Source organism: Agelaius tricolor, unplaced genomic scaffold, assembly GCF_023055355.1.
Source record: "Agelaius tricolor isolate 1412-34295 unplaced genomic scaffold, bAgeTri1.0.p SCAF_1, whole genome shotgun sequence".
Taxonomy (NCBI): domain Eukaryota; kingdom Metazoa; phylum Chordata; class Aves; order Passeriformes; family Icteridae; genus Agelaius; species Agelaius tricolor.
The window spans coordinates 18,190,928-18,204,589 of NW_027269261.1; the positions used below are offsets into that span (position 1 = coordinate 18,190,928).

General features: G+C 40.9%; 1 protein-coding gene across 10 annotated transcripts in view; it reads left to right on the forward strand.

Moving 5' to 3' along the window:
- SUSD4 (sushi domain containing 4) overlaps window positions 1–13,662 on the forward strand; it is a 73,968-nt gene that overhangs the window by 59,459 nt on the left and 847 nt on the right. For 8 of the 10 annotated variants that reach the window (XM_071425329.1, XM_071425280.1, XM_071425344.1 and 5 more), the window contains 3 exons: window positions 10,629–10,820; window positions 11,311–11,455; window positions 12,682–13,088. In XM_071425329.1, coding sequence (XP_071281430.1) covers window positions 10,629–10,820; window positions 11,311–11,455; window positions 12,682–13,088 — 744 coding nt within the window. Of the gene's footprint in view, window positions 1–9,839; window positions 9,927–10,628; window positions 10,821–11,310; window positions 11,456–12,681; window positions 13,089–13,662 lie in introns of all 10 variants that reach the window. The other 2 variants (XM_071425300.1, XM_071425289.1) reach the window with 2 other exon arrangements.

The following is a 13,662-nucleotide window of genomic DNA, read 5'->3' on the forward strand; positions in this document are numbered from 1 at the left end:
GGGCTGGGAGAATTTGATTGCAGTGCCAGAAAGTTAAGCAGCTGTATGGATAGTGTCATTGGCAATTCCCAGCTTTGTATTTAAGAGTAAAAGGGAAAACAGGTTTATTCAATTTGCAAATAATAAACATGTTCCTGTTATCTAGAATGTCTTGTTTCAGCATCATCCCAGCTGAACAGAAAAGCTGGTCTTGCAAGAAATCAAATATATTGCAATATCAAAACTTCATTCTCTTTGTGGGACCACCAGATTCTCTAGCGGAGGTTAAATTTGAAAGAATGTAAAACAGAAAATTTCAATTTTTGTAGGTAGATTTGAAATTAAAAAGAAACAAACATGAGTAATAGACTTCAAAGGGGAGATTCATTAAACAGAAGAGAGTAAAAACACAGAAAAAACCTGAAGGTATTTCTGAATTTTGGAATGTAAAACCACCTCATTGTGAGGGTAAATGAAAAGATACAAAGCTAAGCAACCATAAAGATACTGACAGGGTTATGAAAATTATGGAAACTGTGGAATAAAGGTAGGAGAAGGAAAGAATTAAGAAATTTTATGACAAAGCCAGAAGTGCAAGGGAACCCAACCCCCTTACTTGGGCACCAGGAGATTTCTGGAGAATAAAAAAGGGTTAGCCAGATGAAAATCCAAACCAACAAAATATGCCGCAGAGGAAAAAAATACTCTGGAAAGACAGGTAAGAATACAGAACAGAGCTTTAAAATTTTTCTTCTTATAAGCCTGGGGATAGACACTCATAGAGAGGGGCTGATAATTCTAACTTAGAACCTAGAAAGTAAAGGGTATAAGAGAAGAGGGAGGTATTAGAGATGAAGTGCCATAGCCTTGTAATAGTTCAAAACAAAATAGTTGAAACTTTGTTACCAGCTATGTGCAGGACAGTTTGAAGGAAAGCTTCACAGATCTACATTCTTCCATAACAATTCCTAATGCTATGAACAGTGATTGACGCTGAGCTATCTATCTGATAAACTAGGCACTTAAAATCTTTTAAATTCTTGAAGGAACATAAGAGCAACAGTCTGAGAAAAAGGGATAGCAGTCAGCCTGTTATCAGTTATGTTCTGGAGACAGGAGGAAGTAAGCAATCCTAAGCCTCAGACGTTACACATTGGTACAAATGGATTTCTCTCTGTGTTTCTCTGCTGACTTTGAGAAGGCTTTAGATGAATTCCAACATGACAGACTGACATGTATCCTCGGAGATGATAATGTTGATGCAGCACATCTCCAACAGACAGAATACCTGTAGAGGGAGCAGAGGGCAGCAATACAAGCAAGTTATGAAACACTGTGGTATTGAGCAATTAAGTGAGGTAGATACCAGGATTCTCTTTTAGGTTTGCAACCACTCATCTGGCAGGCAGGAGGGAGAATAAATTAAATAGTGCTCAACTGCCAAAGAGGTCATCCAGGTTAACTGAGTTAATGTTAACTTAGGACAGATACATTGATAGCCTGGTTTTTAATAGCTCTGACTACAGTGGTATTTCACTGCCTACAGCAAAATGTGTGACTCAGAAACTACAACCAGCAGTAAATGCTCAAATAGCGGCAGACAATCATATATCTAAGGACCTTTACTAGGGCAACACCTTTATGTCAGTGACACCTCTAGCCTGATACCCAAAGGACTAAATAGGCTGACAGTGTCTTATCCTGGGGGTGCTTGTTGTGGAAAGCAAGTGTGATGAAGAAGTTAGAGTATATTTTTCTTTAGAAAAAGTCATTCAATAATTCTGCTTGTTTCTGCACTGTAGGTAGTTGATTCATTCATCACCCAGGAGTGCAGAAATTATATGCATTCATGTATGAGTGTGGAAGACGAACACTTTAACCTGGAGTATCTGGACTTTTGTGCTGTTGGAAAATGCTGAACTTCATCTGTTACTCTTCAACTTACCCAGCTGAAGAGGTGTGAAAAAGAATTGAATTCAAAAGGAGCACAGAGACATGAAATGCTAGATAGAGAAATCTAGCAGAAGTTATTCTGCTAAATAGTCATCCAATTTTGTAACTCCAGCAGCTATATTGCAAAGTGAGACATGAAGAAAAATAGTCCAAACCCAAGACAGAAAGGGTACATAACAGAATGGGCTTTTTGCAGCTCTTGTTGTGAGGGATGGAGGGCTCAGAGAACAGGCTCCAGGTCGAAGACATTGAAGAACACAAATAGCATTACATTTCTAAGTGACTGCTCCTTTATTGCATTGCAGAACTCTTCTTTGATTTCTTGGGCTGGGCTTTCTCCACTGTTCATAGTTTTTCAAGAAAGCAACAGAATAACATGTAATCTGTTTCTTTCATGTCTTTGGTATTGCTTGTTGCAAAGGACTTCCACAGTAAATCATTGTTTCACACCTGCTCTATCACCGCTGTACCTTTCAGAAACTTCTTAGCATTTCCAGAATCAGCCAGACATCCCAATTTGTTCATGGAGCCATAATTTCTGCCCTGAAGTTCCATATTAGCTGCCAGATGCATGTAGTGTTTTATCCATAGTGCTTTGAATATACTGTGGATTAGGTGGGGGAAAGCAGACAAAAATTCTTCCTGAGGGTTGCTTTATGATATTCATCTTTAACTGACAAGGCTGCTTGGAAGGGAAAATAACACATTTCCTACCTTGAAATCAAACATCCCTGCGCTTTATGGACATGTTCATTAAATTTGGCCGCATGGTGCACTCACAGAACATCTTCCGCAAATGGAGGGAGCTGTAGCTACGGACTCTGTGCAGCAGGAAGTCTACTCACTTGTTCATTTCCAGAGATAAAACTCAGTATTTAAAGGGTGGCACTTTCACCAATCAGTGTAGGCAGGCACTTGGGAAATGAACATAACAGAAACCAACACTCCTCCATGCCTTCCTGGTCTTGTAAGATGATTTGTGAAATTACAGTGCTAAGATCATCTGCTGGTTTTCCTTGCCCCTCTTTTTTTTTCCTTGTAGCTCTCCATTGGGAATGAGACCTTGTTCTTTTTCCTTCCTTATGTGGTATAGTTTGATTTCCTCAGCCTTCAGCCAAGCCCTGGATTACAGCTTGTCTATTCCATCATTCCTTGTCTCCATCAGTCCCTGATGACAGGTGTAGGTAACCCCACACAAAGTCAAGGGATTCTTACTTATAACAGAGAAGAGAAAGCTGTTCAAAAAAGAGGGATTAAAGTAACATAAAAACCTTCTGACACATCCAGCTTTCAGTGAGCACTGGCTTTTTCAGACATTCCTGACAGTAGCCTTTGGCTGCCTGGTTTTCTTAGCCAGCTTCCTGACTGCTCTCTCTTTCCTCTCTACCACCACTATACTTCTAAACACTTTGACCTCTTCTAGTCCTCAGGTTATCCTGGGATGCCTGTCAAATACCCAAGCCTTGATTTATTTTTAAGTCCTTCCTGCGAAGTGTCTGTGTAGTCCCCAGCATCTGCTTCTCAAAGTCCTGAAAAGACCATTGCTGATCATAAAGCCATCCAGTCATGAGGAAAGGAAGAAACAAAATTGGAAAAAAATTATCTGCTGTAAATGAGACCACAGTGCTTCAAGCACTCACATGTTAATAATGAATATAAATATTTCCTTAAATATAATTGCGGGCCATTTACTAAAAGAAGTCCTATTGCTCTAGCTGCAAACTTGTCATCAATTTTTTGTGGTTTAAATGAAATGTTCTCTGTTTATAATTTATAGGAAAATATTACTTAGGGTGTGCTTCATTGTGTATTTGTTGTGAAATGCATTTGAAACTAAAGACTTCAGCATTGATGTCAATGTTTCACGGGGCACAGTGCTGGGAAGGGCAGAGTTGTTGAGGTTGAGTGTGAATTTGGCATAATGCTCCTGTAGGAGCTCAACTGACTGGTACTGCAAAACCTGCAGTGTAAATTGCAGTTCCAGGAAGGAAGTGTGTATGATAAGTGTTTGTAAAATACCGTCTGTTTCCATTTTGGAATCAGCTAACATTAAATTATTATTAAAATATGTTTGAAATTAGTTTTATATTGTTTCATGAAATTCTCATTAAGATGGTGTTTGTCAAAGCTAGTCCAGAGAAGCAGCTTTTCTTTAAAAAACTTGATTATTCAATTCATTTCACACTCTGTAGAAGGTGAGAAGTTCTTCTCACTGTGTGCACATTGAAAGGCTTACCTCACTGTCAAAGTTGCTTCAGAATTACCCCAGGGTGACTTTCTAGGGGTACAGCCAGCAGTCTGGAGCCAGGAGGCCTGGGGTATGTTCCTGGCTGCTTGAACATTGACTTGCTGAGTGGTTGAGAAGAAATTGCTTACCTGTTAGGTGTCTTTTCAGTAGACAACATCTAAGTCGCATTGTGAAGGTTAAGTAATCAAGAAAGGTTAAGATTGAGAAGAATTTGGATACTATTGGCTGAGAATCCAGTATTATTAATAATTCTTGCTCTAGGTTTTCAATAAATAAATTCTCTGGCAACTTGAGTGTTTAAAGTTAGCATCTTGCATCTTCATTACTTTACATCTTCAGTCAGGTTTAAATAGGTTTTACTTTATATATGAGTGCTCAGTTGTTTCCACTGAACTTTCTATTCTGTTATTACTCTTGGTGCTGGTTTTTTTTGCTGTGGGAACAAGTAATCAGAAATGTTCTTGAAAGCATGGCATCACTTTCAGAACACAAATTCAATCGCCTCCAAGTTTGTTCCAGTACAGCTGGAAGTCGCTCTTCACAAAGCCAGCAGAATTTGTTGTAGGAATGCTTCATTAGGATATTGTTAAGCTGATGTTCACAATCAATGAAAATGTACACCAGTAATGCTTCCTGTTCTGCTTACATTCCTGAATAGTGTAATTTTAAAAAAGTCTCATTAAGCAGCTGTTCCTAGAAGGAGATGTTTTGACAGGGCTTATTTTAAAGCAACTGGATTTGCTATTTCCTTCTTTTTACAAATCTCTAAATTCCTTCTTCAAGCTTTTGATTGGATATGAGTGGTTAAGTCCAGCAGTTTTTTCTTCCATCTTAATTAGAATAGTGGACATTTTAATGGAAATTTTTGGTTTGCTATTTTAGAATTAAAATACATTGGGTTTTGTACATTTCTGTAAATTGAATTTTAAGTTTAGAATAGAAAAATCCATTTTTTAGTATTCAAAGTGCAGAATTAATTTCCTCAGGCTCTGTACTTTGCAGTGCAGGTGTATTCATTTGCTAGTAATACCTGTGGATATGGACAGGTTTGTCAGATGGACAGGAATCCTTCTGAATATGAAAGAAAAACTTCTTGGTTGATAATTTGTTTTATTCTGAAGCTATGAAGGGTGATGACACTGAGGGAACCAAGAAACCAAGTTTATTAGCACAGTGTTCATAAAGAAGCAGGAAAAGGAACAAACATAATCTTCATCATCTATGTTCCTGTAAAAAATACAATTTTCAGATCTCACATCCCTAAGCGTGTGTTTGTATGATGGCAATATATGGAAAAGGATCCCTCCTTAGGCCCCAGAAGCAGCCAGTAAAGTTTCAGGTGGGGACCTGGCCACCCTCGATGGGAAGGGTCAGACCTGCTGGGACATACACAGCTGTGCTCTCATGGAGTAAGTAACAGCTTGAATTAAACGTTGGTTGGGGTGCTGTAGCCAGGTGACAGGTGTCCAGATTCCTGGTGATAATTAGTGTCCTGATGTGTACAAAAATGTCAAGTGAGGGTCAGGAGAAATTCTTGTTCTCTTCCAGTTTGTGAGCAAAGCAGAGAGTGTCTCCCCCTCCCAGATGATTCTCTGAGTGAGATACACCGGCATTTTCCTACACAGTGGAACTGGAAGGTTTTTATCTGTGTCTTCTCATCTGGAAGTTTCATCTTAATCTGTTCTCATTCTTTGCATAATGAGCAGGCATTCACAATGTATTTGGAAGAAGTGTTATTCTCTAAAAGGTGCAAATGTCTCTAATCCTCTCCATCTCTGTGTCAAACAGAAATGGTTGGCCTTGCACTGGGGCTTTCTGCTAACCCAACTAACCAAGAAATTAATGTCCTACATAAAAAGTGAACTAGTAGCTTGAGACAAATTATCGCAGGTGGAAAATAAGCTTGCTTGTTCCTACCCCTTCTTTTTTTAATAAGTGTCCTGTACTTCAAAACATTTTTGTTTTAAATTTTTGGCTCATATAAAAAATGCTGGGCAAAACTTGAGTGATTACCACCTGTCTACTTGTACCACAGACTAAAACCACTAGCCTTTGAACATTGACTAAAAAACGAGTTTTGAACAGTGTAAATATCTGTAAGTCCACTGTTATCTCTCTACCAGTGGCTTTTAAAAAGTCGTGCAATGTATTTGTTCTGTGCCATTGATGTTAACTGAGAATGTGCTAATGCCAAAAAGTCTTCCCTCCCGTCCTCCAGTTCCAGTGTCAACATTGCAGAATTACCGCAGCATCCTCCGGGCAGAGTTTAAAAAGCTTCTTGACCATAATGGGTAGGAAAAAATCACTGGGTGAACCTCATTAATTTTTCAATTAATGAAGAATGGAGCCTGTGCCACCCTCCCCTGGCCCTGCTCCAAGGGATGTGGCTCTGTGGAGGCTGTGATGGAGAGGACACTGTGGGGCAGACCAGCCCTTGCCTTTGCTCCAGGCCACAGTGCCACACTGCTGGTAACACAAGACTCAGCTCCGCAGGTTTTAAGCTTTTCTCGGTAGTGCTAGTCCTTCATTAAAATCAGCCAGAGCAGAAAGCTGATCTTAGAGGAGAGCTCTCAGCTCCAGCTGCTCTTAGGAACAGGCAGGGAACTCCACCAAATCAAATCCGGAATTCTTCCCTTCAACTTCCTTGAGTAACAGGACTCTTGAATATCCAGCAAGGGATTTGTTTACCATAGAAATACAATTGTTCTTTCTTTTTGATGAATGATTCAACTTTTCAGCTGTGAATGCTGAGCTATAAAGTTCCGGTAAATCCCCTTACAGTGTGTGGCCAACTGCTGTACAAAGACAGATCCAGAGACTCGAGATCACCTGCTGTACAAAGACAGATCCAGAGACTCGAGATCACCTGCTGATCACCTGCAAGCTCCAAAGTTAAGGACACAGGCATGTGGTCTTTTAATGCTGGTCACCAGATAATAGTACTAGATTATCCATGCTGGATGCTGTAATTAGAGCATTAAAGTCTCCAAAGCCTTATAAAGTGAAGATGCTGAAAGTTACTGGTAGTAAAGAGTTAGTATCGTATTTAAGAGCAGCACTTAGGGCTTTTTTTGATCTGTGAGAACTTTCTGAGGGAGAATTCCCTTGTTTCTATGATTATTGTGCATACTGCCATTGGCTTTGGCAGTGAAAATGTACTTGTCAGATATGCTTTTATTGTAATCAGTTTATGGCTATTTTATTTCTGTGAGTTTGATACAGTTGTCTGAAATCCATGGCCTGTAATTTCCAAACACTTTTAGCGCTCATCACTGGGAATACTAGAATTTTAACTTTCCTAAAAAACTTCAGTGGCCTTAGGTTTGTCACTGGAGTTTCCCTCCATATTTTATCTGACACATTCCTTTAATCCATGTAACCACTATCATTCACTGGCATCTGGAATAAATAAGTGTTCAGACCCTGTAACGTAACCGGCTCTGCACTAAAAATTTTCTGTCCAAGAGAGCCAAGAGAGTTCAGCAGCCCTCTAGCCTTTCCTAATATTTCTTTTCTATGATCAAAACCAAGGCTACTTGCTGGCTGTCTTTCCACTGGCTTTAAAGGATCTTGGATCAGGATGACCATGGGAATGAAGTGAGTGGAGAAAAGGACTGAGTGTACTACTAACTACCCAGAGCTCAAAGTGAGTTCATTGAGGGTTGTTTGTGATGTACTATCACCAAACGGGTATCGGGACCATACAAAAGTGATACAGAGACTCTATCATCAGAGGTATGAAAAGCACTTTATTATTAGAAATTCACAGTTCTTATAGAAACAATGGTGGACCTAAGACCCGATTGGCCTTTAGGAATCTTCTCTCACCTACTGGTCAAGAAGGGACAACTCCTTCTTGTAAACATCTTTGACAAACAGAGATTGCCTGCCAGGTGCAGGGATTGAGATAATAATTGTTTTAATTCTTTCTGTGAGCTTTCTCACAGCTTCCCAGGAAAATCCTGGGAGAGCTATGTCTGTCTCTGTTCAGAGGGTATATGATTACCACAACGTACCTTTGACTTGATTTGTGAAAAGAGGCTTTGAACCTGAGTGCTACAGACTGTACATGGGGGCCAGTTTGCCCGTGGAAGTGTTAAAGGGATCCTGAAACCGGTTGAACATAAAGTTCATCGGAGGTGGTGAGTGACACTCCAGGTGAGTTAGAATCCCTGACTCCTGCCGTCCAGCTGACATAAGAATGAAGCACTTTTTCAGCGGAGCTAAAAGCCCTCAGTTTCAAACCTGTTGCATTTCATGTTTTGGTTCCCAGTGTTTCATGCAGGAGCTGTTGGCAGGTATGACTCCGTAAACCTCAGCTAATTCATGACTAATACTTGGCAGGACAATAAAAAATTGTTTGTAGGAGTTTCCAGGCAGCACCAATACACAAGCATTTCCCTTGAAAGATGGATATGTCCCTGGAAGGAGTGGCACCCTTTTTAGTACTGGGGACATGTCCTACACAAAGAGTGATTCTCGTTTTTGGGTGTTATAAAATAGACCTCTGTTTGTAAACAGACTGACAGCTCCATATCTGGGTTGTTTCCACAGTGCATAGCTTTAAATCTGCCTGGAAATGTGTCAATCCTGAGCTGACCCACATTGCTGGGATGCAAGCTTTGAGGGATTTTTCTATTCAGCAGGCTGCTTTGGCTCTCAATGACATGAAGAGGTTAGGGATGATGCAGCAGCTACATTGCTGGAGGGGAAAATTAGTTTTTCTGAGTGTTGCTCTTTGTGATAAGGTGTTTCCTACTTGCTCATTGCTAGAAAGGTTGTGGGCATCTACACATCTCTTGCACACTGCCAGAGCTTGGCAAAATTCAGTTGCAGAGGAGTTTAAATTGTTCTCTTCCTTTGTTCTCATGCTCTAAACATAGGTAATAAAAATATACCAGGTTTCTTGGTAGGCCAGGATCATGGCTTTCACCGGTCATTTTCTTTTTATATACAAGAATTATTAATAGGTGCTTTCCTGCTATTTCAGTCTGACAACTTCACCCTAATCTTAAGAAAATTGTTTTCAATCTTGAGTTGACTTCCCAGTAAAGTATTCCTCTTTCTTGTGGGCCCAGAGACTTTGGAAAGTGTGCAGAGCATTGAGGATGTGAATTTTTATATGAATGACTTACTCTGATTTCAAGTTATCATTAAGCCTTGCCAGTGAAAATGCAAACAAAACCGTGTCTCTAGAGGATGGGGAATAGACATAGCTGCACATTGTAATCAGCCTCTCTTGAAGATTCATTTAATATCTTGTGTATTTTTTTGTGAAATGCATTATTCATGTAACAAGATTCACAGGGAGAAGCAGCTGAATTGTAATTTCTGAGAAGATTCTTCTTTCAAGAGATGTCATTTTCATTATTCAAATCAATGCAGAAGGTCTTGCCTGCATGGGAGAGGCATGAAGTGAAGGGTGTGTAGATGGGGCACTGAGCCAGCCAGGAACTGCGTCTGAAGAGAAATAAAAGTAGTCATCCAGTAACTGAAGCCCTTTTGGGTCAGTATGCAGTCATTTGAAACATCATTACACTTTGTCGGATTTTTTTGCCTGGTGCTAGAAGCACTTAAGAAAGCAGTAATCAACCAACACTTACGCCGTGGAAAATTTTTCTCTCTTGTAAAAATACTGCTTGTGAACTGCTTTCCCCAGTGCTGTTTTCCAGAGTGCTTCCTCAGTTCTCCATGGAGTTCATCTGTCTGGGCTGTGATTCCAGGGCCTACAGGAAAAGTCCCACAGGTTTATATTGCAATTCTCTCTTATTTACCTAACCCTAAGTAAACCAGTCTACTTAATTAACACAGGCTCAGCCTCTGCTATATTTAAGACCTCACTCCACCAGTGGTCCCACTGAGATCAGTTGGGCTGTTCAGAAATAACAAAACACAGATACCACCGGCAGACTTTAAGCTCAACTTAATAAAATTACAGTGATACAGTCTGCACATGCTTAAGCAACACTAGGTTCTTTGCATCTCTTACAGCACTGCTGATGGCAAACTTATTTTTAAAAGGAATTTAAGGCATATAACCATTTAATTATGTTAATGAAACAAAAAATAGCATGTTACAGCTGAATTATAAATGCTTTGTGAAGAGCATGATTCTCCTTATTTTGACTGCCCTGCTTCATCCTCATGCAGCCACCTGATGGGAGTGTGTCCCCTTTTGTCTTCCTCTCACCCTCCTCTTCCCACAGCGGGGAGGAAGCTTTCCAGATCCCACGTCAGTGACCCCTGGCCTGTGCATCCCTCCACTGGTGTGGATGGCCACCTGGCCTGCCAGGGCAGTGGCCTGGTGCCACTGAGACATACCCAGAACCACAGGGAGCTGAGAGGGAGCCCAAAGTGTGCCTGCTGCATTTTGACACTCTGAAGCTGCCCAGTGGTGGACTGCTGGCATTAATGTCTTTCTCCTTTTCCCTTTGTTTGTTTGCCCAAGTTTGTCCACTACCTCCAATGGTGAGTCACGGAGACTACATCTGCCACCCACGGCCTTGTGAGCGCTACAACCACGGGACGGTGGTGGAGTTCTACTGTGACCCTGGTTACACCCTCGCCAATGACTACAAGTACATCACTTGCCAGTACGGAGAGTGGTTCCCCTCCTACCAAGTGTACTGTGTCAAAACAGGTAAAGGACTATCCTATCCTAACAGCCCTGTCTTCCTACAGCTCCTCATTTCAGAGCAAATTTGTAGGTTGGCAATGCCTGATGAACTTTGTTTCATGGTTAAGTGATGAACACTGATTTTAAGATGCTGCTATTTTCGAACTATTTTGCAAGATTTTCAAAAAGGGTAAATATAATGCATTCCCAAGATTCTGAATGGTTCTAAATCATTTTGATCATTACCTCTTCAAATGTGTTTTTAAACATTTGGATATTTTATATGTATGCAAGCTAAGGTCACGATTGCATGTATAAAAGACCAGTAAAGGGGAAAAAGCAAGATCCAGTCTCTGTGACAGCTTTATGTTAAGACTGCTTTTGGTACATGGCAAAGGGCTTATTTGTGTTTTTACAAGTTACATATAAAAAATGTGCACTTCTGAGTAGTGTTGAATATAAAATAACAATGGGAATATACAAGCACAACTCTTGTATTGTCTTTCTGTTACAGAACAAACCTGGCCAAATACACAGGAGACCCTCCTGACTACATGGAAAATAGTGGCGTTTACTGCTACCAGTGTTTTATTAGTACTGCTACTGGTTATTTTAGCCAGGATGTTCCAGACCAAATTTAAGACGCATTTCCTTCCACGGTTTGTACCGGTTTCTTTCTTATTTTGAAGGCTGAGGGCCTTGATTCCGTTTTCACACTCAGCACTCCTTTCTGGAGAAATGGAGCAGCTCATGAGCCTTGCAGATACTTTGTTCTGCTCCGAGAAGAAGTCCCTGAACCACTACTGTGGAAGGGCACCCCCAAAAACCTGCAGTAGTCCTTCACACTGCTAAGATAAAAATTGCCAGATTCACTCTGGGAGTAATTACCAGTCTTCTATTGAGAGCTGCTGCCTCTGCCTGTAAAAATAGCTGACAATATTTTTGAGTACTCATTTTCAGGTGCTGGGGGGATTAATTTTTTAACTATGTAGACATTACTTAGTAATGTAAGTTTTAAGAAAGAATTTCTTTCTTCTCTATGGACAAATTTATATTAAAGGTTTGCTTTACCTTCTTTAGTGTTATTTTCATCATGATTCATAAACATCTCCTGCATCTTCCTTTATTTCTATAAAATATCCTGGAGATGGGAGCATTTGTCATTGATTGACATAGTGTTCTCCATGAGGAAAGCCTATAGCCTGGACTTGTCTTGCTTACTAAAATGGTTTTTAGTCCTCTCCTTTTCAGATGTTTTCATGTGTTAAAGGTACCTAGGACCTCCTGCCTGGACTATACTGTGTTTAATAGGCTATTAAGCAGAAACTTTAGGGTTTAATGGACCTTCCCAGTTAATAGAATTGCTTTGCTTAAAAAAGAAATCATCTTAATACTGGTTAAAAAAGCCTTCATCCTTTGAAAGCAAGACCTGAAAGAGGCCACAAGTCTTGCCACCAAACCCTTGTCATCCAGCAGGGGTGATCTCAGCACCCATTTACTTGTGCTGTAAACACTTTTGTGCTCTAGCATACATTTTGCCAGGGGTTCAGACACTTTTGCCTGGTCAACTACATCTGTGATCTTATATCCATGACACCTACTGTGCACAGCACAGCGAATGGTGCTCCTTATCTCTTCCACATACCTGTTTACCTTCCCTTCTTGGAACTGTTCTTCCCATTACCGGTTTCATTTTTTCCAATTATAACAGATTCCACCTGTCAACCCAAGCATAGTCTGGCAAACATTTTTGTGAATGTTAATGACCCTGTAGCTTCATTTGGCATGAATAGAAAGTACTGTGCTTACTGGAGTTCAGCAGTTGCTCCGAAGTGCTGCTGACATGCTCCTGCTCTCTGCGATAACCTTTCTGTGTTTGACGTAGAGGCAACCAGGAGGGCTCCATGGGCGACCCCGACTTTGTGGTGGTGGATGGTGTTCCTGTCATGCTGCCTTCCTACGATGAAGCTGTCAGCAGTGGCTGGAATGCCCTGGCACCTGGATACTCAGCTGCTGCAGACCAGGGGCATATTTTGCAGACAGAAAATCAGAATCCCCCTGCTTACCCCGGTCCCAGGATTCCAGACACGCAGCCCAGTGAATTTGAGACCTGTGACAGTAGGTCGGGTTCCTCTGAACTGCTCCAAAGTTTGTACCCATCCCTGACATGCCAAACAGCAGCACTTCCCAGCTCAGATCGAACTGATGTATCCCACAGCACTGATGGGGACGCTGTATCCACAAGCCCCCGGATCGATATCACAGATGGTGAGTCTTGCATAGGTGCAATAGGTGAGTCCATGGACAGGGGACATAATTTTTTTGTAGGAATTCTACAATTCTAGGAATTCACCCAGCTGACTCACTCCTACTTTCTCCATGGTTTTGTCTACCTTAATTTGAAACTTTTTTTAAAATCATAAAACTCCATGGTTATAGAATTTCATGTCTGTGATATGTCCTTGCTAACTGTGGTGCATGTGATTTGAATGCCAGGCCAGAAGGGTCCTGTCCAGACCCCAGTCCCATCAACAGGGATGTCAGCGAACACCTGTGTACAGCAGCAAAGCCAAGCCTCATCTTAGCTGTGCTGATCTGTTCATCTGCTCTTCAACTCCTATGTTCACAGCTCCCATGGCTTTCACAGCAAATAACAGGATTTTCTCCTCAAAAAGGAAATAAATCGTATTTTCATACTGGGCCAAAATTAGCAGCCTTTATTAGCAAACTCATCATGTCTATGCATCCAGCAAAATGTTCCTTCCATCTGAGGCACGTGACCCTTAAGCCATGGACACAAAAATCAGAGCATAAGGAGAACGTGCCACAGGTCCATGTGCCAGGAGGGAGCTTGCCATGTATTATT